Here is a 25,260-nt window from a genome sequence, read left to right on the forward strand (position 1 = left end):
AGGGCTAGCCATAGTCCCCGTTTGCAACAGGCTGGAGTGACAGTACAGAAGATAGGGAACTTGGCTTGCTTGTAGCAGACCCGGGTTCCGTGTCCAGCTCCCCACTCTGAGGTGCCCTGAGCTCTGCCGGGAATAATCCCTGAGCACAGAGTCAAGAGTAAGCCCTGAGCACTGCGGTTGTGGTTCAAAACTATAACCTCACCAAAAAAAAAAAAAGTTGCTGGAGGTTGAGCTGGAGAAACAGCACAGCGGGGAAGGCAGTTGCCTTGCATGCACCAACCTGGGGTTGACCCCAGCACCGTGGCCAATGCCCCCAAGCCCCACCAGGAGTGACCCCTGAGCATGGAGGTAAGCCCTGAGCATCTCCAGGTGTGGCCACAAAACCAAACACAGAAAAGAAAACCTCCTAGTGGCAGGCTAGGAAGATGGTGCCCAGAGCTAACAGCCCCCTTTGCCTGTGTGAGCTCAGGAATTAACCCCTGAGCACTGAGCTAGGAGTAGGCCTCCGCCCCCCCACCCCCCGACACACACACACAATCCCAAACCAAAATCAAACCCTCTGATCAGTGCCAGCTCGCCACCCACACTGTGGAATCCACAGACTGTGCCGGTGCCCATCCTCAGCTCAATACTCCCTGGCCGGCCTAGGCCAGTCTGGCATCCACACAAAAGCCCCCGATGGTGTGGACATCTGTGAACATCTGTGGTGGGTGTGAACTAACCAAGCTTTCATCCTGGCCTGCAGGCACTGCTCTGCTTCAGCCCCTCGAACGGTCCTTCCAGATCTTTCCATTCTATTGGAGAAGGAAAGTAGAAACTTAACAAGAAACCAATGAAACAGCTAGCCTGCTGGATCTCACTTAAACAGTCCTCCTGCCTGCCCACTGCAAAGCAGAGGCCTTTAGAATCATCCCATCACTGACTCTGCAAAGTACCATTTATGGCTTTTTTGAGAGGGAAGAGGGGTGTCTGTGCTTGGTGATGCTCAGGGCTTACCCCTGACTCTGTGCTCAGAGGTCACTCCTGGCATTGCTTGAAGGACCATATGTGGCGCCTAGGATTAAACCCAGACTGGCCGGTGCAAGGCAAGTGCCTTCCCCACTGCAACTGTCTCCAGCCCTGGCTTATGTATTTAAAACACACACACACACAAACACCACACCACACACACCACACATATACATGCACCACACCACACACACACCCTATACCACACACATACATGTACCAACCCACACATACACCACACACTACACACACACCAACCACACCATGCACACCATATACCACGCACACATATCACACACACACACACACACACACACGCACGCACACGCACGCACGCACATGCGCACACGCATGCAGCCAGAAAGAGAAGCTGAAAGGGCTGAGTGAGTGCTTTGCATGCCAGAGCCCCGGGCTCCATTCTCGGCATCGTGGTCCCCAAGCACTGGGCCGAGAGTTGAGTAGCCCCTGCCCAGTCATGCCTGTGGGTGCTCAGGCACACCCCGGGTTCGCCCGTTTCCAGAAGCAACCAACCTCAGGCAGGACTTGCAGCTGAGGTGACACTCCTTTGCTCTGTCCCCATGGGGCGCCCAGAGAAGGGCATTGGGGGGGGCTCCAAGGAGACACTGGGTAGGTCACTGCCAGGCTGGTCTGTCCCCACCAGGGCGCACACCCCTTTCCAAACCTGGACTGTGCTTTCAAGCTCCAGGTCCACCGTGGGCCCCCACAGTGGCCCCAGCACTCCCCCCACCCTGTCTCTTCCAGCCTTACAATTCATTTAGGCCACTGTGGGCCCACAGAGGTGCCAGGGCTGAAAGGGCCCCTGGCACCTGGTGGCAAATTCCTCCCTCCCTGGGAAATGGAGTCACAGACACAGGCACCTCCTTCCCGGGGTGACAGGGCCAGCCAGAAGGCCAGAGAGGATAGCTGGGCCAGGGCCCACTCAGCTGGACGGAGGCAGGGGATGATGCAAGCTCGTGTCCTGGTTTCCGGGGTGCTTGAATGCCTGTTGGCCAGGCAAGCGGTGCTCTGTGTGTGTGTGCATGTGTGCATGCACGAGTGTATGTGCGTGTGTGTGCATTGTGTATAGCACCTGCCCATGTATACACATCAATCCACATGTGCACAAGTGCATGAACATGTGTGCATGCTTAGGTGTATGTGCATGTGTGCACGTGTAATTTTCTGGAAATAAATGCCACAAGCCTGTCTGGCTGGGGAGACAGTGTCCCTCCAGGGCTGCCCAGCCTCAGAGGCCCTAGGGCCCCTAGAGGGTGTCTTTGAGCTTCTCTGCACACGCCCCTCCTCCCCCACCCCACTCCCCCAGTCGTGTGAGGCCACAGCCTGCAGCCCCAGCTGGGAGCCGCTTGCTTCTCTGTTTCCATCTTTTGGACAGTGTGTTCCGAGATGCTTGTTTTGCAGCCACTCAGCTGGTCCCCAGGGCCCCGCCTGGCCCTGCTGCTGGCAGGTGTCTGCAGACCGTCCTTCTGGCTTGCGGGGCCGTCATAAGTTGTCTTGAGGAAAAGCCGGGACCTATTCTCGCTAATAAGCATGTTAGGAATCCCAGCCAGCCCGCCGGAGTTTCTGCACTTGGAGCAGGAGGTCTGCAGGCTCCATGTCACGTGTCTGGCATCTCTCTTCAAAACAAGCAGCACCGCGCTGCTCTGAGCTAACCGTGGCCCCGGTAGCCCCGTGGACAATGGAACTTGAGGGTCAGCTGGGAGGATGGGGAACAAGGTTTGGTTGTGGTGGGGGTGGGGATCATGGTGGGGAAGAGGTTGTGAAAATGTTTATCTGATTGCTGGTGACAGAGCAAAGTCAACAACTATGTTTTCCGGTTCTGAAACCCAGTTGTCCTCTCTTTAAAATACTACGCTGCTACCGAGAACGCCCGAATAAGGTCCCCACCACCATCTTCCCATCTCCCTTCCTCTCATCCTTCCCTCTACCCTTCTATACAATAATCCACTTATATATCCATTCATCCACTCAGCAATTTATCCTTCCTTCCACTTATCAATCTGCCTCTGTTTCCTCCCCGTCATACATCCTTCCATCCGGATATCAATGGACTCGCCTATTTGTACCTCCATTCATCCACGCACCAGTTTATCCTTCCTTTCTTCCATGCAGTCACCCTTGCATCTACAATACATGGGTACATGGAAGGAAGGAAGGAAGGAAGGAAGGAAGCAAGCAAGCAAGCAAGCAAGCAAGCAAGCACATATAGGAATCCCAGACGATGCGCCAACTCTCAGCCTGCCAGTTTCTCTTCTACAAAAGGGAAAAATTCTAATGAAAACTCTTAACAAATCATAAAAGGAAGGAATGCTCCCTCCCTCCCTCCCTTCTTCCTTCCTCCCTTTCATTCTGCCTCCCCTTCCTTCCTTCCCACCTCTGCTCTCTTCCTTCTTTCCTTCCCATCTCCTTTTCTTCCTCCCTCCCTCCCTCCTTTATTCCTTCCTTCCTTCCTTCCTTCCTTCCTTCCTTCCTTCCTTTTGCCTCCCCTTCATTCCTTCCCTCCCCTTCCTCCTTCCTTCTTTCTCTTTCTCCTTTATTCTTTTTCTTTCCTCCCTCCCTCCCTCCCTCCCTTCCTTCCTTCCTTTCTTCCTTCCTTCCAATCTTCCTTCCTTCCTTCCATCCTTCTCTCCCTCCCTCTCTCCCTCCCTCACCCCTCCCTCCCTCTCCCTGTCTTCCCTCCTTCTGTCCTTCCTTCTGTCCTTCCATCTGTCCTCTCTTTCTCCTTCCTTCTTTCCTTCTCCCTCCCTCCCTCCCTCCCTCGCTCCCTCCCTCCCTTCCTTCCTTCCTCCTCTCTCTTTCTCCTTCCTTCTTCCCTCCCTCTCTCCCTCCTTTCCTTCCTTCCTTCCCTCCTTCCTTCCTTCCTTCCTTCCTTCTGTTCTTCTCTCTTTCTCCTTACTTCTTTACTTCTCCCTCCCTCCCTCCCTCCCTCCCTCCCTCCCTTCCTTCCTTCTTTCTCTCCTTCTGCTTCCTTTTTCCTTCCTCCCTCCCTCCCTTCCTTCCTCCCTTCCTTTCTTCCTTCCTTTTATCTATTTACATCCATCCAACCACATGAATCATTAACAACAACAATAATAAAAGGCATTTTCATCCAAGCAAGCAGAGTGTTTCCAATTCAGCCATTTACACAAAGAGGAAGAGTTATTTTGAAGGTTACTTGGCACCCCTCTGTCATGCTCACATGACCTCGCTGATTGCTTCAGTATTGCAAAAGAACCCATGCAAGGGTGCCAGTGGCCACCATCAATCACGGCACCGCATCATGTGGGTTCAAGAGTCTTTTCTACAAAAGGGAAAAATTCAAATGACAACGTTTAACAAATCATAATTTAAAACAATCACGGTGCATGCCGCGTGTTTTCCACATCTTGAACTCTGACAGCTTTGTCGGGGAGCGGCTGACAGCGGGAAGGAAGCGGATTCTGGAGTTTCCGATGGTGAAATACAGAGTGCTTATAGAAGTATATAAGCACTTTAAATACAGAGTGAAATACAGGGGAGAAGGCACGGGACCTCAGACAAGAGCACTAGCTCCCCGAGTCCCCTCGGCACCACCTCCCTCTGGGGAGCACGGAGAGGACTGAAGCCAGTGGAGCAGAACTGAGCACAGAGGAGGGGCTGGCGCCGGGCTGTGGGTTTTCTGAGGCTCACATCTCCTCGGAGGGAATCAAACGTGTGGGCAGAAACCCCAAGCACGTTGCAGAGCCAGACTCGGCGTGGTGGTGTGGGCGCTGCCGTCCTTCCTGCCAATGGCCGTGGCTGGGGGGACGTCCAACCCTCACAGAGCCCCCCAGTCTGAAAAATGCTGCGAGCCACAGCGTCCACCTTTCCTCTCCCAGGCAGCCCTCACCCCCTGCCGAGGCCAGCTGTAGAGCCAAGGTGGCAGGCAGAAGGGGGACCCCCCAAACTGAGCTTAGGGACAGGGCTCATGGGACTGAAACGTGTATTGTGCAGGCAGGAGGGCTGAGACTGATCGTGGGCCCTGCCTGGGCCCCTGAGCACGCTGGGGGAGCACCTCCCACCCAGCTGGGAGTAGCACTGGGCGGCAAACTAACCGAAAGGGCCTGGAAGGAGTCCTCAGAACAAGGGTGGGGGCACTGGGAAGGGGATGCCTGGAAGGAGTCCTCAGAACAAGGGTGGGGGCACTGGGAAGAGACCTGGGTCACGCACGGCACCCCAGCCACAGGCTCCTCATGGACGGGACAGCACGGGGGCAGAGGAAAAGCTTGCCCATGCACGGCTGGCCAGGGAAACTCCCTCTCCTGGTCAAAAGTGCAGGACACCAGGGACCCCATCAATTGTACAGGGAAGCCACCTGCCAAGCATAGATCAACCAGGCTGAGAGGGCTGAGGGAGGGAGACAGAGATGGCGGGGGTGCAGAGAAGGAAGGAAGGAAGGAAGGAAGGAAGGAAGGAAGGAAGGAAGGGGAGGAAGGAAGGAGGGAAGGGAGGAAGGAAGGAAGGGAAGAGGGAGGGAAGGAAGGAAGGAGGGAGGGAAGGGAGGAAGGAAGGAAGGAGAAGGATGAAGGAGGAGGGAAGGAAGAAAGGAGAGAGGGAGGAAGAAAGGAAGGGAAGAGGAAAGAAGGACAGAGGGAGGAAGGGAGGAGGAGGAAAGAAAGGAAGAGGAAGGGATAAGGGAAAGGAAGAGGGAGGGAGGGAGAAATCGAAGGAGGGAGGAGGAGAGGGTAAGGAGGGAGGAGGGAAGTAAAGAAGAGGGAAGGAGTAGGGAGAGAGGAGGGAGGAGGAGGACGAGAAGGGAAGGGAGGAGGAAGGAGGGCATCTGGAAAAGGGCAGCCGGGACCCAGGGACATTGGGACGCCCGAGGCGGAGCCCAGGAAGACAGGGCTTTCCTGGAGGGGCAGGAGTCGGGGGTCTGCGCAGAGACCAATGCAGACCCTCCTTGGCAGACCCTCCCCTTGCTCCACTCCCACTGTTCCCTCTCCCACGGGGTCCTGGCCCAGCCCCCGACCCTTTGGAGAGGGCCGAGGGGAGCTGTCCAACCACGCTGGGGACCGTGGCCTACATTCCCGGGCTTTTTACAAGGACGGTTTTATTAAACACCAGCAACACGACAGGAAACAGAGGGAAGAATGTGAGCTACTCAGCACCCCCAAGGGTGCTGGCCCCCAAGCCCCTCTCTCGGCCTCAGGGGTCCCTCCAGCCTGCACGCACGCACGGAAACAGGCACGCACGGAAACAGGCACAGACACAGGCAGGAATGAGCATATGAACATACACAGACAGGCATGAGCGTATGAACATACACAGACAGGCTTGCATGAATGCACATAGACGGGCAGTCATGAATGTATGCACAGACATGGATGGGCATGCAGAGACAGGCATGCATGTATGCACACAAGGCAGTCATGTACATAAGCACACATGCAAGTAAGCATGCACATAGGCATGTGCACGTAAGCAAGCACACACATGTACGTGACCCATCTTGTTCCTCACAGCACTCTCTCCTAACCGCCCCAACTATCCCCCCCTGAAATGGTGTGTCATAGCCTCTGGGCCCAGATGCAGGACATACAGCGCCTCCAAGGGGCCCGGAGAGGGTTAAGGACCCAGGCTCGGGTGGGGTGGGGGGCTCACACCAGCACGGACCCTCAGACCCAAACAGCCAGAGTGAGAGCCATGGGTGCAGCCCTGCCCCCTGGGCGGATGAGCCTGGGAGCCCCCATTGCCCTCCCCGCAGGTGGGTGTCCAGGGACTCCCCCATTTCCCACGCTGGACTCGCCCTTTTCCTCCCTGGGAACCATCTCCTGAGCCCGGAGAGGAGAGGTGTGGGGGCCTACAACAGGCTGGTTCTTTACGGCAAGGACGGTCCAGCCTGTCTGTCGGGCTAACACATCAGTGCTGCGGGCAACACCTTCCCCACCCCTGAAACAAGCAGCTCTTCTGCCGAAGATGCCAGCGCTCTGCCCGCTGATGCTCTGCCAAAGATGCCGCCTTTCCTGGCTCATGTGTGTGGTTGGGGGTAATGCAGTGGGGAGGGCACTCACCTTGCGCCTGGCTGACCCGGCTCTGATCCCCAGCACCCCATATGGTCCCCGAGCACCACCAGGAGTAATTTCTGAGCACAGACTTAGGAGTAGCCCCTGGAGTACTACCAAGTGTGCCCCTCGTTTAAAAAAGAAAGAAAGAAAGAATGAGGCTTGGAGAGGCTTCAATAATATTTTTTTTTTGCTTTTTTTTTTTTTGGTCACACCTGGCAATGCTCAGGGGTTACTCCTGACTCTGCACTCAGGAATTACTCCTGGCGGTGCTCGGAGGACCATATGGGATGCTGGGAATCGAACCCGGGCCGGCCGCGTGCAAGGCAAACACCCTACCTGCTGTGCTATCGCTCCAGTCCCGGCTTCAGTAATTTTCTCAACTCGTAAATGATCAAGCTGGTCCTTGAACTCAGGTCTGCCGGGTTCCCAAATCCTCTCCTGGTTCTTTCCTCTCCGCTGGGTGGGTGGTGAGGGTTGGTTTTTAGCCCCCAGCGGGGTCAACCGTGGCACTGCCCTTGGCATCTCGCTCGGTGACAGGCAGAAGAGTTTGCTGCTCTGGGTCTAAGCCTCGAGGGTGGGCGGCTTCGGCGCCAGGCTGGGAGACGCAGACTGTCAGCAGACACCCCCAGGCTGGCAGCTTGGCCCCCGAGAGCCAGGAAGAGCTTGTTCCCCACTGGGCAGTGGCCCACGCCAGACTCAGAGCCATCAGCTAGAGACACCCCCTCCACCCCTCCACACACACCCACATCCACACCCTCCGAGACAGCTCAGGGACGTGCAGCCGACAGAGGTCAGAAGCAGGAGGGTACAAAGGCGGCCCTTGGAGCCAGGAAGAGGGGTGCCCTGCACATAGTGGGGGGCATCTGAGGAGCCTTTGGGGCTTTTTTGTTTGTTTGTTGTTTGGGGACCCCCTCCCCCGCCGTGATGCTTAGGGCTTACTCTTGGCTCTCTGCTCAGGGGTCCCCCTGGGGGTGCTCAGGGGACCCTGTGGGATGCCGGGCATAGAAGCCTGGCCAGCTGCGTGCCAGGCGAGCTCCCCATCTTCTGCACTATCGCTCTTTCCTAAACTAAGAAAGCGCATCCCGGCAGGCTCTGGGAACGCCTCTACAGTTTCTTGGTTTCTGTGGGTGGAAGCTGGACGTGGTTATAATCAGCCAAGACTGTGCAGTGTGCCCGCCCGCAGGCCTCACGGGCTCGGAGGCGGTTAAGAGGGTGGATTAATTTAATCCTCCTCTCTGGGCCAGGGGGTGCTGTGGTTTCTGCTTTATGCCCGACATCACCCAAGGCCACCCAGCAGTGGCCTGGCCTCCCAAGGGGGCGGGGGAGTGAGCACCTCTGGAGCACATGGGGAGAGGAATCCCAGATTCCAGTTTCATTTCCCCGCTGGGGGTCATGGGCCAGGTCAGGCCATTTTTCTGAGCCTCAGTTTCCTCATTTGTGGGCTAGGAACAGTTTTCTGGATCCCTTGGATTTTTACCGAGAATTCAGCTATCCTTCTGAGAACTTTATAATGGGTGTGAAATTTCTCTGGAGACCTTGAAGGGCAACCCAGAAGAGAGAATAAAGGGCTACTGAGTGAGCTAGAGGGTTCTAGAAGGGGGTTCCACCCATATTTCCGGTAAAGGACCAGCGAGTAACGAAAATGGGCTGGAAACACATATGACCATTGCATAGATGAATGCGTGTGACTGGGTCAATAAAACTTTACTGACAAAATCAGGCCCACTGGACCCCTCCCCCGCCTTTGATTAATGGGCGACATCTCCCCTGTGCTCTGCCCTGTCCTACCTAATCATTACAACAACTTCCCTAAGGACCGAGAGAATATATGATTGCATCTGCAGGAAGACCTCTGCCTCCCACTGCCACCCCCGCCCTGACCCCTGACCCCACTTTTGGCTGGGAGCTTCCAGCCAAGTCAGAGGGCAGCAAAGCTCTGATGGAGAAGATAAACTTCACATCACCCTTTATTTTTTTCCTTCTTTCCTTATTTTTTTTTCTTTTGGTTCCTAAATGCAGCGTTCAGGGATCACTCTTGGCAGGGCTTTGGGGCCCCTGTGCGGTGCTGGGGATACAAGCAGTGTCAGCCGGGTGCCAGTCTGATGCCTTAATCCCTGTTATTTCTCCGGCTCTTGCTGTTCTCCTCCTTTCCCTCTGGACCAACTAAGGCCGGGAGACCCTCCTGAGGGAAACCCGGGTGAGGCTGGGAGGGGCCCAAGGCGAGGCTGGAGGGGAACTGCCCAGGAGGCTGGAGGCGGGTGTCATCTGGGGCCTGGGCCCAGCCACGTGGCGCAGGGCCGTGTAGGAGGCTGGGCCGGAGGATTGATGACAGGCTGGGAAGCAGCACAGGGACAGATGTCCGAGGTCGGTCCAGAGGCGTCCCACAGGCGGCCGCACTTGGCAGGGACCTGCGCGATGACACTGCAGGGGATGATAGACAAGCCCTGTGCATGGGAGCAAACCCAAGTCAGGGGGCCATGAGGAGCGGGCCCTGGAGTCCTCCCTGAGCAGGCAGCTCTGGAAGGAGGTACAGCAACATGGGAGTGGGGGGGCAGTGTGTGTGTGGGGGGGAGAGGGCAGGGGGCCAATGCGGGATGGGTGGGCCGGGGCTAGCACATCAGGGTCAGCATGGAGGGCAGAGGCCAGCCGTGCTGGGGACCTGCTGCCCATATCACCCCCGCCCCCCGTGTACTGTCTCCCATCTGTCCCCCCCCAACCCCAGACAATACTCTTGTCTGAGTCCCTTTATCCTCCGAGGCTGGAGTTTACTAGGACCTTCTGGGCGGGACAGTAAGGAGGACAGCCATGGCGTGGAGGGTTTGGCCCAGTGGTCATGGAGCTCATGGGCGAGGCACTAAATGCCCGGCCTTGCTTGTGTAATTGCCACAGGTTTCTATGCCCGTTGTGTTTATTTATTTTTGCAAAAAAAGCAGAGTGTGAACATTGTATGATGCTTTAAAAAAAAAGGTTCTAGACCTTTTGGACAGGAAAAATATAATGAGGTATGACATTTCTGTTGTGATGATTATACGGGGGGATATGGCAGGAACTGGGGGCACAAAGTTGAACTAGGCCCAGTGTGGCCTGGGCGGGGGGGTTCTGGGGACCAGAGGGTGAGCAGGCCCATGGAGGTGATGTGCACACGCACACACACACACACACACACATACACACACATGCACGCACCCAGCGGTATACACAGGCACACCAGCATATGCACCTGTGTTCACACGCATAAACATACCCTTGCGCACACGTATGCACACATGTACACACACACACTCACACACATTTGTCTCCAAGCCACAGCTGAAAGGGAGGGATTGGCTGAGTCTGGGGTTTTAGCTTGAGGAGGAGTGAGAGAAGGGCCGGAGAGCGCCTGGCGTCCAGCTGTGCGTGCAAGAGGACAGGGACAGCCAAAGGACGCGAAGACAGAGGAAACTGTCACTTGTGTCTGTCTGGGAAGCCGAGAGGGGCTGGAGACAGAGCACAGGCAGTGACCGAGGTTTGATCCGCAGCACCACAGGGCGGGCAGGCCCCTCTGCCCACCCCCACCCCCACCCCAGGGCGGTCCCAGCTGGCACGGGGCCGTGGAGCATGCACGCGCAAAGTCCCTGGACATTTCTCAGAAACTGCTAGGCTGGGGCCAGCGCCGAGTCCTCGCGCTTATGGACCAGCTGCTGGGCACTTGGCTTAAGGGGGGCTTCGGACCTGCCTACAGACACTCGGATGAGGGGGCCTGTCAGGATCCCCTGGGGTCGGGGAAAGGAGGCCCCGATCCTCACAGCCACTGTCTTCCCACCCTGCAGGTGACAAAGCCCTCAGATCCTTAGACTCTCCACCATGCCCCCAAGATGGTCCACGGCAAGTGGCAGCTCTGGTGGTCCCTAAGCCCCCACCCCCCCACACACACACACATACCTGGTGTCTCCTGAGGGCCAACCCAATCCCGAAGGTAAAGCTAGGGAGGAGCCAGGCCAGGGCACTCCCTCTGCACCATCCACTAGCCTCCAATACGCTCCACATCCTTCTGTGCACAGGGAATCTTCCAGAAACTCGGGGTTCAGAGGGGATTCCCACCATGCAGATCTGCCCCATGTGGACTAACCAGGCATCATTCCCGGGGAAGGGCTCCCGGTAAAGCAGCTAATTTATTTGGACACTTTAAATCTGACTGTGGAAAAGGCCTCAGGTCAAACTAGTTAGAGGGTGGTTGGTGGCGGGAGGCAGGAGGAGGTTGGGGTGAGCCCTCAGCCAGTCCTCTGTCTCTCTTTCTCTCTGCCCCTCTCCCACGCCAGGACAGACGGCAGGACAGCGGGGTCTCAACAACACACATGCGGCTGGAGGCCAAGGATAGCTGAGGGGACTGAGAGCCTCTGGGCATAGGCCTTGAGAGGCCCAGTGATGGGTCACAGCCCAGCGGGCCCAGCCAGGGGACACGGGGCCCAGGGCTCCAGCTGCAGGTGCCAGACGAGGACGCATGCACTGTACAGAGATGGGCACGAGGACAGGACCAGGTCGCCTTACCCTGGAGGGGACATGCGGTGAGGGACAGGACCGGGACATCGTACTCTGGATAGCACTGGGGACAGGACAAGTGGCCTGGTACTGGGGAGATGGAGACAGTTGGGCATTGGGGAGCACATATGCGTGTCAGCGGGGTCTTCACACCATACTCAGGGCCCAGAGCGCAGCAGTAAATACATTTTATTCAGCAACAGTTTTCCTGAGCTCGGGAACGCGGTTCCACTCTCACTCTGATGAAAGCCTCAGGACACCCTAGCCAGTCCCTTTGGCCCCCAGGCCAGGAATAAAGTGCTTCTGCTCAGCGCGGGCCAAAAAGGACTGGGCACAAGCTGGGCACCGAGGCTCCACTTTTCTCCCCAGCATCCATCCCTTCCGTCACCCCTTGCTCAAGCTGCCCTGAGACACCCACCACACGCATCTGTCCCTGGGGCAGCCAGGCTGATTCCGGGGAGGAGTGTCACTCACTCATTGGCCCTGTCAGACACGAGGGTCCCTCTGTCACAGGCCCATCCGTCACCTTTTGGCCCCAGCACCAGAACTGAGCCCCCGCCTCCTGGCGGGGCTGGAACACTTTCCAAACATTCCGGAAATTTGTTATGGTTGAGGCTGCCAAAACCACAAAAGCCAGATCCCAATCTCTCCCTGCTCGGGGAGCAGACCCGGATCATGTCCGACTCATCCTCCGGGGGGTCGCATCCAGGGACCCTCCTCATGTGGACTAACATGCCCCAGCCTGCATGTCTCTCTCCTTGCAGCTGCTGGCTTTCCCCTCCCCCCAGGCTAATGGTTGGTGGATGGACCCCACAGAATGGAGCCAGAGGGCGGGGCTGACTTGAGGGTTCCACCCAGGTCCCAGTGACCAAAGTGAAAACCAGGGAGGTCCTGGCAGCTGCCCCTTGGAGCCCAGCACAGAGCCCTCTGCCCGGGCTTAACCCCAGCTCTGGCAGGGGGCAGCGCCAGGAGCTCCCTCTTATCTCCCCAAACCACCAACCCCTGCTGCAGCAACCTCCCGGCCACTACCTATGCTGATCCAGAGTGTCCTCCAGTCCACATCTGCCCTGGGGACTCCCTGGAGTGGCCCTGGGAGGTGTTTATCGGAAGTCTCCCCATTTAGCTGGATCCCCAATTCCACCACAGAACCTGGCCCAAAGTGGTGCAGAAAACCCTCAGTCACATCCCCACTGGGTTCTGGAAATTGGGACTTTTAAGGCGAGGATGGGGAAGCATCCCAGGTTAACTTCAAATTATGCTCCTTCGGCCGGCGCCCTCCCCCCTGCCCCTCTACTAACTGCTACAGCGATACGGCATTGAGCAACCTTCACTTGAGGGCTGCCTGGCTCCTGTAGGCTGGGGACCCCCTGTTCTTTGTGGAGTCCAGTTTACAAAGTCTACAAGCTCTGCTTCTTCCTGGCAGGAGAAGGCGCCCCCACCCATCCGCCCTGACCCAGCCCGTCTCCAGAGTGTCTTGCCAACAGAAACTGGGCTGGAGAATCTGGCTAGACCCTGGCAAACCCCCGGCCCCGTGGTTGCAAAAGGGCAGCAAATGTGCCACGAACCTGCTTTGCCCGGCAGGGAAGAGCCTCACATCTCTGCAGCACCCCCAGTGCCAGGTCCCAGGAGGGCGCAGCGCGATGCGCGGGCCCGGGCGCCCTGCAGGGCACATCCCGCGGACCCGCGTCTTCTAGCAACCCGGGCGGGGGCGGGGGCGGAGGGGTGCCGAACCCCGAGATCCCAGCCCAGCCCACGTGCGCCCCTGCAGCCAGCATCAGGGCAACAGCTGGGCAGCACCGGGGCAGCCCGGAGCTCCGCCCACTAGTAGTTCCGGCCGCGTCCTCTCGGTTTCCGTGGCAACGGGGGCGGGGCCGCCTCCTCCCGGCCGGGGGACCGCGCGCTCTTACCTGCCAGGATGAAGATGCCCACGAGCAGCAGGAAGACGAGCAGGTAGAGGCCGAGCACGGCGTGCCGTAGGCCCGACAGGGAGCCCAGCGGGCTGCAGCAGCCGCTGCCCGCCCGGCGTTTGGGGCTCGCTCCTCCTGAAAGCAAGGGAGGGAGGTGTGAGACCCTGCTCTGCTCCTCCCGGGGTGACCGCTCACAGCACCCCCTTTCTTTCTTTCTTTCTTTCTTTCTTTCTTTCTTTCTTTCTTTCTTTCTTTTTTTCTTATTGTTGTTGTTGTTCTTGTTATTATTTTGCCTTTTGGGTCACACCCGGAGATGCACAGGGGTTCCTCCTGGCTCTGCACTCAGGAATTACTCCTGGCGGTGCTCGGGGGACCATATGGGATGCTGGGAATCAAAACTGGGTCAGCCGCGTGCAAGGCAAACGCCCTACCCGCTCCAGCCCCCCCTTCTTTCATTTTTTAATTTTTATGAAGTTGTTCACGATGATTTATTACAGTGTTCCAACACCAATCCCACCACCATTGCTCCTTCCCACCACCATGATTTCCAATTTTCCCAAGCCCCACCCAAGCCTGCCCCCAAAGCAGGCCCTAAATAATTTATTTTATATTGCTTGTTATGAATAATTTGCTAAATATGATCAAAAGAGATTTCTTTAGAGAAAAGGGTGTGAAAATGTTCGTATCTCACCCTGGAGCTGTTAAGCCCTTGTATGAGATGACTAACATCCCGGACACACTTCTCAGTGCCTGGCTCTGTTCATGCAGCCCCTGTGGGAGGTCTCCTTCTCAGCCCCCCAGGCCAGGCGTGCCTGCAGCTCTGCCCCGCACACACCCGAAGTCCTCCAGCCCCGCCAACATCCGAGAAGGAGACCCCCCCACCTCCCACTGGCCAGGAAGTAATGGAAGTAGGAGGGGGCCAGGCAGGGACCCTCCCCACTCCACCCCAGCAATATGGTGTGTAGGGACAGGCTCAGGCAGGACCACATCTGAAGCAATGACGTTCCTCAGGTTGGGTGACCACAACAAAGTGCTCTGGATTCTCAGGGTTCATAACTAAACAAACAAGAGGAAATCTACCCCCAAGAACCTCCCTCTGGCGTGTCATCTGCACATTTACTCGCTGGATCTGCTAACACCGGGGGTTCAGATTTACAGAGAGACATCGTAATTCCATCCTGGCAGGCTCATTCAGTTCTGGCCGACATGGAACCCCAGACTCTCAGCATCCCACTGTCCCTGTGGGGGCCTGTTCGGTGTGACCTTTTCCAGAAGCAGACAGAGGGCTGAAAATACTGATCAGGTTTGCTCTGGGACAACCTGCAAGCTGGGGGGGGGGCTCCCCCACCTCCCCGCCAGGTTCCCATGCACCCCAGCCCCCAGCCCAGCAGGAGAACATGTGCTGAGGAATTTTCTCAAACTCTGCCTGATTCCGAACTTATGGGAATAACCGCACCAGGAATAATTAGGATAGAGAACTGCTTTTGAAAGACAGTGCCATGTTGGCGACTGAGAGGTCACTCCGGGTTTGAGGGACGGGGAGTCTCTTCAGGGGGCATCTGGTCACTGGCATCCTGGGATTTCTTGACCATTCAGGAACATTCTCCCACTCACTTACTCCATTTTATTAAAAAAAAAAAAACGCTGTCATTAAACCAGCAAAGGAGGGTGGTTACATAACATTTCCATGAAACCTTGGGACAGTTGGGGACGAGTGGTCAGGAAGTACAAATTCAATTACCATCCGCATCAACTCTTCAATGTAAGCAGCTTTAGAAGTTGGCCCCGTTTCCCACCAAGGCCAGCACAGACCACATTGTTCTCAAACTCGCCCGAAATCACTGTTGGCCACGGTTTTCCACCCCTCCCACACACTAGGAATCTGCTGGCCCCCAAACACATGGGCTTCTTGGGACATTTCTATTTTTCAGAGGGAAGGGGGCATCTGAACAGTCAGTGCGTGGTGCTCAGGGGCTATTCCTGGCTCCGTGCTCAGGAGTGACTCCTGGCGGTGCTCAGGCGACCGGATGTGACCAGGTGACCAGATAGTTTAACCAGGATTGTGTCTGCTGAAGCCACATGCAAGGTGAGTTCTTTACCTGGGGTACCGTTTCTCTAGCCCCTGTTTAATTTTTTTTAAATTTTCATTATTTGGGGTTGGAGGCCAAAGCCAGCATGGCTCAGAGATGTCTCTTGGCTCAGTGTGTTGGTGCCTGGGATAGAACTGGAGGCGGCCACATTCAAGACAAGCACCTTAACCCCTGGACAGTCTCTCCAGAACCAACGTGGCTGTAGTATGTCAGCTGGAGTCAAGTCATTACAACTACATGGAGGCCTGAGAGTGTGCCAGCGGGCCAGGAAGCAAAACCAAAAGACTTGAACCACAGGCTTTGCATGAGGGAAACCAGGTTCGATTCCCCGCACTGCGCAGTGCCCTGATAATTGCCAGAAGTGACTTCTGAGCACTGAGCTGAGAGCAGCTGAGTCATCAAAAATCCAAAATAAACAAATGAAAAAAAAAAAGTAAATACAAGGCCAGCCACAAAGCCAGGGCAAAAGTATGCTCACCTTTTGCCTTAAAAAATGAAAACCAGAGAGGTAAAAGGAATGAGTTTCCGAGCCGTGGAGGTTCGTGGAGAAAACTCAGAAGCATATTTGGTTCCAGACTAGGCTGGAACCACAGAGAGTCATGGGAGAGGCGCAGTTAGGAGACCAGGTGGGCCCAGGGCTCCTGCACATGCAGGAGACAAGAGAACATGAGGTCTTGGTGGCATCACAACAGTGGCTCCATGCAGTGACACCTTCATCAAGCCCAGAGCACAGAGCTAAGAGTAAACCCTGAACACCACTGGGTCTGGCCCCCAAACAAAAACCAAAGCCCAGAGACCAAACTCATGCCCACGGACTCCCCAGCTATGGACTCAGTGGTGCTGATGTGGCCAGTGTCCCATCTGGTGGTGAATGTTGGTAAAGGAAAGGAGGAGTCTACTCATGGCGGGGGGCGGGGAGGGAAGGAGAGAGGCACAGGAAGGACATGAAAAATGGGGGTAGGGCACTGGTCTTGCACACGGATGACCAGGCTCCATCCCTGGCTCCATCTACCGTCCCCCAGACCCTGCCAGGAGCGATGCTGAGTGCAGACTCAGAGGTAAGCCCTGAGGATCGCCAGGTGTGCCCCCAAAAACAATTTTTTTAAAAAATGAAAATGTCTGTACTTCACTCTTAATTTCGCTGTAAATCTAAAATTGCTCTTAAAAAAAGAGCCAGATATGCGTTTGATTCAGGAGATGCTGGGATCAAAATGCTGACATCAGTTGAACATTCACCCGGGTTTGTCTCCTGGCTTGGGCCAGGGTCACTGTGTTCTGGCCAGCAGAACATGTGGAGGTGACAGGGTGTCTCTCTGATACCAGAGTCTCCCTTCCTCCCTCCCTCCCTCCCTTCTGGAACATTCCTTTGGTGGCCAGCCAGCTATCCTCTGAGGCTTTAAGCCACCAGCCAGGGTGCTTGAAGCAGATCTGCCAGACAGAGTCTACGGGGGACCTCACCAGGTTCAGAGGCTGCTTCAGTGAGTGAGCACTGCATCTTAGAGCCCTTCTATCAAACTGTCAGCCGGACTAGCCAGGAGGGACCTCCAAGCCCCCTGAACACACACATACCCCCCAAAATAAATGAAGCTGTGACTTGCAGAGGGCCCCCCCCCCCGACCCCATTCAGGCTGGAGATGATGTTGGTCTAGAGTGGAGCTGGATCTGATGACTGGCAGGAAGTAGCTAGAAGGTTCTAGAGAGCCCCAGAGCATTCCAGAGTTTTCTACAACATTCTATCTTCACTGGTCCCCTGGCTCAACCAGGACAAGTGGAGACAGGAACAGGAGGTGAGTTGGGAACCCTATGTTTTTTTGAGTTTTTTTGTTTTGTTTTTGTGGTTCTGGAGTCATACCTGGCAGTGGTCAGGGCTGACTCTGCACACAGGGATCACTCCTGGCAGGGCTCAGGGGATCCTCTGGGGTGCCAGGGATCAAACCTGGGTTAGTCACATGCAAGGCAAGTGCCTCACCCACTGTGCTCTTTCTGGGGCCCCAGGAACCCTAAGGTTTTGTGTGCCCGAGTCAGTTGGGTCTTGGCCATATGGGGCACAGTGCCCATCAAGCCCCTGCCCTGGTGGGACGCAGCTTGGAGCCCAAGACAGGGGCACTTGGGCTGATGTTCCGGCCCCCGTGGGCTAGCTTCTCCTGGACTTTGAGGTGAGGCCCACCTTGCCGTTCTATGACTTTCCTGGGGTCAACGGCATTTTCCTTAGTTCCTATCAGCTCCCTGAGTTCCTGTCTGCAAACCCCTGACCACAAGCGGCTGTGGGGGCCTCAGGGCTGGACTGGGACTGGGGAGGGGGCACCGGAAAGGGGGCACAGGAGACGGATCAGAGGACGTGAGGGTGAGCTGACAGGACCCAGGAAGTGACAGGGAGTCCCCAGCAGAAAGAAGGGGGACCCGGTTCCCCCTTCCATGGTTCCCGGAAGATGCCCAGGAACCGTCAGCTCATGGGTGGGGAGAAAGGGATCTCAAGCCGACAGACTGGAGCAGCGGCAGTCTCAGGGGCTGCCTGTTCTAGGCGGGGTCCCCCTCTGAGGGTTCCTCATTCCGGAGAAATGTGTGGAGCTGTGTGGGAACAGGAGCAGAACCCCAGTCTTCCTGCAGGGACCCGGAACCTTCCTGGGTGCCCCGGCATGAGCGCATACGGGTGCTGCTCTCTGCCCCCCACCCCCACTGGTTCCACCCCCCTGGACTGAAGTGGCCGCTCAGGGCGGGGCTGAGGCCCCTGAGGTGGGGCCAATCTGGTGACGTCACTGGGGCGGGCCGTGGGAACTCGGGGCTGAGCCCTGTGCCAGATGGAAGGAACCAGCCGAGAGGGGCTGGGCAGGACTGCAGGCACCTGAGGGCCAGAGCGGGGGGTTTCTGTGGGCTTCCATGGGCTTCTGTGGGCTTCTATGGGCTTCTGTGGGCTGGGGGCGCCAACCTCCAGGGGGGCATCTCGGCAGACAGACACGCCCCTCCCCCAGGACTTCCAGCCTGGCATCTCCAAAGACATGGGGGGGGGGGGTCTTGCTGTGTGGCCACTCTGACAGATGCCCGGGACAACAGTGGACACCCACCATGCTCCAGCACCACCCCGTTGGGGCCCGGGATGGGTGTGGGTGGGGCGACCCCACTGCGGGGTGCAGGCGTCTCTGCAGATGCCAGATCTGGAGCAGAAGCTGGGCAAGGAGGTGCCAGGGGGTTGCAGAGGCGGGCGCTTGGACCCCGAGTCCCCCATGAGCCCTGGGTCTGCTCCACTGGGCCTCCACTTACTCATCTGGGCAATGGGTCTGTGTCCTGCTGACCTCACAAGAATGTGTGGCCATACCCAGGGGTGGAGGGGAAGGGCGCAGGGGCCCGGCACTCACCGTCATCACACAGGTTCAGTTTGGAGAGGCTCCTGCCGTCGAAGGGCTCCTCGAGCAGGGAGCCAGAGTCCCGGTCGCTCACCGTGTGCAGGTACATGGCCTGTTCCCCGCCGCGCCTGCTGGGAGGAGGGTGGGTTCAGTGCTCGCCACATGCAGCTGCCCCGCCCCCACCCTGCACCCTGGGACCCCCCCACCTGGGCCTTGGGGCTTCTTCCCCAGGTGGGCACTGAGGACACTGCATGGTGGGACACAGGCTCTGTCCCTTTTCTTTAGCTTTCTTTCTTTTTTTTTTTTTTTGCTTTTTTAGGTCACACCTGGTGATGCACAGGGGTTACTCCTGGCTCTTCACTCAGGAATTACTCCTGGCAGTGCTTGGGGGACCATAAGGGATGCTGGGAATCGAACCCAGGTCGGCCGTGTACAGGGCAAACGCCCTACCCAGTGCTATCGCTCCAGCCCTTCTTTAACTTAAAAAAAAAAAAAAATATATATATATATAGGGGGGAGGGGCTGGAGCAATAGTAAAGTGGGGAGGGCGTTTGCCTTGCATGCAGCTGACCCAGCTGCGATTCCCAGCATCCCATTTGATCCCTCGAGCACCGCCAGGAGTGATTCCTGACTTTAGAGCCAGGAGCAACCCCTGTGAATTGCCGGGTGTGACCCAAAAAACCAAAAAATTGGGGGTTCACACCTGGGGGTGTTCAGGGCTAACTCCTGGCTCTGTGCTCAGGGGTCACTCCTGGCAGGGCTCTGGGGTCCCTACGCGGCCCGGGGATGGAAGGGGGCTTGGCCACTTCCAAAGCAAGGGCTATTCCCCACATACAATCTCTCCGGCCCCCAGGTCACTCTTACGAAGTGGCTTCTTGGGGCAGGCAGCTCAGAGAGCTGGTCCCCAGGGTGGCACAGTGCCCCGAGTGCCCTGGGTGTGGTCCCCAAACCAAAGCAAAACAGCAACGAATTCTTCTTGGGAAGTTGAAAGCCCTGGGAGGACAGATGGACACAGCCCTGAGGGCAGGAGGGCCTGGCCGGGGTCCACAACTGACAGCAGGGGGACAGGCAGAGGGTGGCATCTGGGACAGAGACCAAGGGCTCAGTTGGCCGGCCGCTCCCACTGCCCATCTCCCGTGGCTGGCACGAGGCAGCACTGGCCGCTGCTTCACAACTCTCCTGCCTTGGCATCTCTGAGTAAGAAGCCACGTTTCTTGGGTACAGAAGCACCTGGCATGTGTGCACATAGGTATATGCACACACGCACGCACACACTCGCATGCACAGTGCACAGGCTCCCCGTCCCTGGGGACCTTTCGTGTAGCCTGAGGGGGCAGGGGGGCCCGAGTCTACAGCCTCTCTCTTCCCTGCCCCCAGCGTTCCCCGTGCCAAGACCACCCCCACACAGCGGCTCTGCCGTGGTGTCCAGTTCTCTGGTCTCCACCTAAGTCCTCCACCCCACTGGGGCCCCTGGGTGGGGTCCTTGGATCGGAGGCTGAGCTGCAGGGGACCCTCGTCATCTCTCCAGCTCAGCGGAGCAGGGACCCGCCCTCTGGCATGGCCCCTGGAGTTTGGGAGGGTCAGTGTCGGAGGCTAGAGCCTGCCCGGGTGTGCTGGGAGGTGGGGGTGGTCAGGCACACCCCACCCTCAAGCCCCTCGCCCCTCCCTCCTCCCCGCTGTTATCTGGCTCCTGCTACAGGGTGACCCGCCCACCCGCCCCTCAGCTGGTGGAGCTGGAGCCAGGGGGAGGGGGCGGGGGTGGCCAGATGTGAGTTTGGGGAGCTGGGGGAGGCGCCACCCACAGCTCACGTGTCTGCTCCTCCAGAGTGAAACCCAAGAAGTCTCTGTCCACCTCAGATTTATTGGGGCTGATTTTTCTTTGGGGGAGAACCGAGGTGGGGGTGCACAGGGGCCGGGGCCTTGGAATGTGGGCCTGGGACGGAGGCTTGGGGCCATCTGTACTCCTCAGCATCACCACTAGTGGCAAACAGAGTGACCCCGTGTGTGGGGGGGGGTTGTCCCCACACGCAGGTCCCCCTGGAGTGCAGAGAGGGGCACCAGAGCTATCAATGTCCCATCTCAAAGTAAGCCATGCCATGCCCCAAGAGGTGGGAACTGGTGGGCATCAGAGAGCCTGGGTGCCCCACACAGATCCCCTCACCTGCACCCCCTCACCCTGGGCCAGGCTGAGCCCCGAGGTTGCTCTGTGCTGGAGATCCCTGGTGCTGGGTTAGCTGCCAAAGCCCCCGGCGCCGGGAGACTGGAGTCTGGGTGGGATGGGACATCAGCCTGGACCTGTGCCATGGCTGGCGGGCTCAGCCAGGGGGCAGGCAGAGGGCCGGGGTCCCTTCCCCAGCCCAGTGGGCATCATCTCTGAGCTGCGGGCGCACCACTGTGCCCCACGAGAAACCTCGGGTTTTCTAAACACGGCCGCTCAGGGTGGGTGGCAGAGTCTGGGGAGAGCCCCCCACCCCCGGCCCGTGTCCTCTGGCCCCACGGGCAGCCAGGTGGGAGAAATGGGCTCTGCTCCTGGGGTTCCCGTTCGCCCAGTCAGTCTGAGAGCCTGTAGCTTGGGTTCCCTTTGCAAGAAAAAAAGTCCTGAGTGCAAACCAGAGCCAGATCTACAGCCGGACCCCCTGACATGCTCTCTGGGCAGCCGGGGGAGGATGGAGTCCGAGGGCGGGACGCACACCTCAGCGGCCAACTCCATGCTGCCTTGCTTTGTTCTAAAGTCACCGAAAGCCAGGAACAGAGCCCAGAAGATAGCCTCTCTCTCTCTCTCTCTCCAGGAAAGTTACGGCCCCCCGAAAGCCTCTCTGCCACCTGAAGCCTAGATGTGCTGATGACTTATCAATAAGCTCTCCCTCGGTTGGTCCCACCACTGGGCACACGGGCACATGCATGCACACGCAAGCACACGCGTCCGAGGACCCGTCGCCAGCGCTCTGCTCCCGGAAGGTTCTGGAGCTGGAGCATGCACCGGGCAGCAGTGCCACTGAGGCACAGCACCCTCCCACCCCCAGGCTGATTGCTGGAACCTTCCCTCCCACCACAGCACAGACTGAGGATGCCAAGAGCAGTGCTCACTCCACCTGGCATGCCCCAGTCTCTGGCTGACATCAGTCGCAGGTGCTGGGACAAAGGTACTCCAAGACTCACCTGAGGGCCGTGCCCCTCAGTTCCTGGCATTCGCCGCGGTGGCCCAAGAGTTGGCCGGTGTCACAGCACTGAGTCGCTGGCAGCCAGACCCAGAGGGCGGCATAAACAGAGGCTGCCGGGGCGCCCGGGACTTCCTGCAGCAGGATCAGGTCAGGAAGCGCCACTGACTAGTGGGGGCCGAGCAAGGAGAAGGCGGTGACCCTGGCGTCCCCTCTCCCTGCAGCGCCCAGAGATGTTTTGCGCAGGCAGCTCTGTGAGGTGGTGACTGCGTACCGCCCCACCGCCCCGGCTTTATAAAGTTCTGGGAGCAGTTGCAGGAGGCTCCCCTGGGGGCTGGAACGCAGCCCCCTCTGGTGGTCAATGTCAGCATTACAGGCATGCCCGGCTCCTCCCCGGCCCCCAAACCAGCCTGACCCTTGGGAAGCAAGGTCCAGCTCCAAGGCTTTGGGGTGTAGGGAAAGATCCCAGGGCGGGGACCCCGACGAACGCGCAAGGAACCCAGTTTTGTGAGGTTATCGATGGGAGTGGCATCGTTCAGTTTCTCCACTTAAAGGAATTGTATGTCTTTTCCCAGTAGTCACGTCCACGGCCCAAAGACAGAGGGTCCACACTGGGGGGTCTGTCAGAGGAGTGAGTGCGGGAACCACTTCCCATAGGCACCGTCAATGCAGTCCCACCATGAAGCCTGACCTCCTGGTGCCAGACCATGCAGGAGGGTGTAGGATGAAGGAATGAAACGCGTTAGCTACTGGGTATGCGCATGCGTGTGTGTGTGTTTGTGTGCGTGCAAGTGTGTGTGTACAAGTGTGCATCCAAGTGTGCATGAGTGCAAGTGTGTGTGTGTGCAGTGCATTTATGTGTGTGTGCATGTGCAGCAGGTGGACTTGAGCCCTGAGAACTATCAGCCACGCCTGACCAACTGCGTTCCCCCAAGGAACTCCCTGCTCCCCAAATGTGTTGAGGTTGGGGTGGTGCTGGGGGTAGCCCGGGGTTAGCCCTCCCACACCCCAGGCATTCGCTCTGAAGGTCACGTTCATGAACACGCTAAGTTCCAGAGGGCTGGAAATCCAAACTCAGTCCTTGGGGCCGGCAGCTGGTGCCTGAGCGTGGTCAGCCTGCAGCAGTCAGCAAAGGCGGAACTTGGGAATCACCTGCCTCCTGTATAGCTCCAGAGGCGGATCTGAGCTGAGGGAGACAGAAGTGATGGGCTGAGAGTCCCGATATGCTCATCACAGATAGAAGCAGGCAGGGGCGGAGGAAAAGCATTTTAGGGCGTCCGTGGAGTCGGCCTGGTAGTACCAGATGCTTTTCGTACTTTAGCCCATTTACCCTGATCACAAACCCACAGGTGAAGCTTCCTGTCATTCTGGCTTTACAGAGGCATAATGGCCCCCTGCTCTGGGGCCAGCCACCCGGGAGAGGCATTTGCACTCCCCTTTCAGTTGCCCATCAAGTCACCAGCATTCCTAGGAATGTAATTGGGGGGGGGGGTGCCCCCTCACTGCTCAGACCCCCAGCTCTGTGCTCAGGGTCACTCCCAGTGGCACTTAGGGTACCTGGTGGTGCTGGGAACAGAGCCAGGGTTGGCTGCATGCGGGGCAGGTGCCTTAAACCCGGTGCTACTAAGAATGGAATTGTTGGGGGCTGAAAAGACAGTCCAGTGGGGAGGGTGTTTGCCTTGCACGTGGCCAACCCGGGTTCGATTCCCAGCATCCCATACGGTCTCCTGAGCACCGCCAGGAGTAATTTCTGAGTGCAAGAGCCAGGATTAACCCCTGTGCAGCACCGGGTGTGACCCAAAAAGAAAAAAAAAAAGAGAGAATGGAATCCTTTAAAAGGCCGCAGCTCCAGCCAGAGTTATAGTACAGTGGTGGAGTACTTGCCTTGCATGAAGCCAACCTGGATTCAATCCTTGGTATTCCATATGGTTTGCTGAGCACTGCCAGGGGTAATTTCTGAGCACAGAGCCAGGAGTAACCCCTCAGCCAAAAAAAAAAAAAAAAACAGCTGTGCACATCAGGAGGGAAGCCTGGGCCCACCCGGGTGCTGGTTGCAGAGAAGTAATACAAACAGGACCATGGGGTGGAAAGACCCCGTGAGGGTCCATCTTGCCCCACAGGAGCCCTTGATCCCAATCCTCACTGGTGTTCCTTGCTGGCAGGGAAAGGGAGCACCTGGCACCCCCCAACATGGGAGTCACACTGCTTCCTGCCCGAGAAACCCACGGCGAGAGCAGAACTGACAGCTTCAAACCTGCCCTTGGACCCGTGGCCCAGTGGCCCTGCTGAGTTGAGGAGCTGCTTTCCTTGGATGAACCAAAAGCCTTCACTCTGATTCTTCTTTTCCTTTTCTGCCCAGACTCTCTCTCCGGAGCACTGGGAAGGGATCCATCTGCATGTTTGTCCACTTGGGCTGCTCTCAGCAGCAGGAACCAGCAGGAGGTGGCCCCGATGGGAACAAAGCAGCAGCTGGAGGGAGGGAAGGAAGGTGCAGAGAAGGCTCGACTACGGGACCCAGTCGGGGAGGGGGGTCTGGGTTCCCTCCTGGAACGGGGCGAGCCGGGCCACCGTTCTTATCTGCAACCTCATTTCCCAAACAGAACTGTTCACAGCTATCTTTCTCTGCTTCTTTGTAATTAGAAAGAATGTTAGCCATACTGAAATAACACACAATTGCCCATCACCACTGTTTTTTCTTCATTTTGAGATTTATTTATTTATTTTTAAATTTTTATTAGTGAAACACCATGAGGTACAGTTGTAGACTTACAAATTTTTGTGCTTGGGTTTCAATTATACAATGATCAAACACCCATCCCTCCACCAGTGCCCATTTCCCACCACCACGGATCCCAGTATCCCTCCCACCCCCCCCACCCCCCCGTTCCCCCATCCCACCCTGACTCTGTGTCAGGGCATTCCCCCTTGTTCTCTCTCTCCTTTTGGGTGCTGTGGTTTGCAAAAGAGGCATTGAGTGGCAATCATGTTCGGTCTGTAGTCTACTTTCAGCGTGCATCTCCTATCCTGGGAGGATCCTCCCAACACCCTTTATTTGGTGCTCCCTTCTCTATCTGAGCTGCCCTTTCCCCTAGCATGTACAGCTGGCCTCCAAGCTGTGGAGTGAACCTCCTGGCATTTATCTCGGCTATTCTTGGGCCATTACCACTGTTTTCATGTTTGCAGGTTTTTTGGGGGGGGGGTTGAGGGGGCATGCACCT

General features: G+C 57.3%; 1 protein-coding gene across 1 annotated transcript in view; it reads right to left on the reverse strand.

Annotated features, from left to right (window-relative positions):
* SCARA5 (scavenger receptor class A member 5) overlaps positions 1 to 22,268 on the reverse strand; it is a 51,433-nt gene extending 29,165 nt beyond the window's left edge. The window contains exons 1-3 of the mRNA XM_056114228.1: positions 22,044 to 22,268; positions 18,897 to 19,012; positions 13,454 to 13,588 (exon numbers count right to left, since the gene is read on the reverse strand). Of these exons, the coding sequence (XP_055970203.1) occupies positions 13,454 to 13,588; positions 18,897 to 18,993 (232 nt within the window). The 5' untranslated portion in view covers positions 18,994 to 19,012; positions 22,044 to 22,268. The remainder of the gene's footprint in view (positions 1 to 13,453; positions 13,589 to 18,896; positions 19,013 to 22,043) is intronic.
* Positions 22,269 to 25,260: the final 2,992 nt, after the last annotated feature.

Source organism: Sorex fumeus, unplaced genomic scaffold (assembly GCF_029834395.1).
Source record: "Sorex fumeus unplaced genomic scaffold, SorFum_2.1 ptg000024l, whole genome shotgun sequence".
Taxonomy (NCBI): domain Eukaryota; kingdom Metazoa; phylum Chordata; class Mammalia; order Eulipotyphla; family Soricidae; genus Sorex; species Sorex fumeus.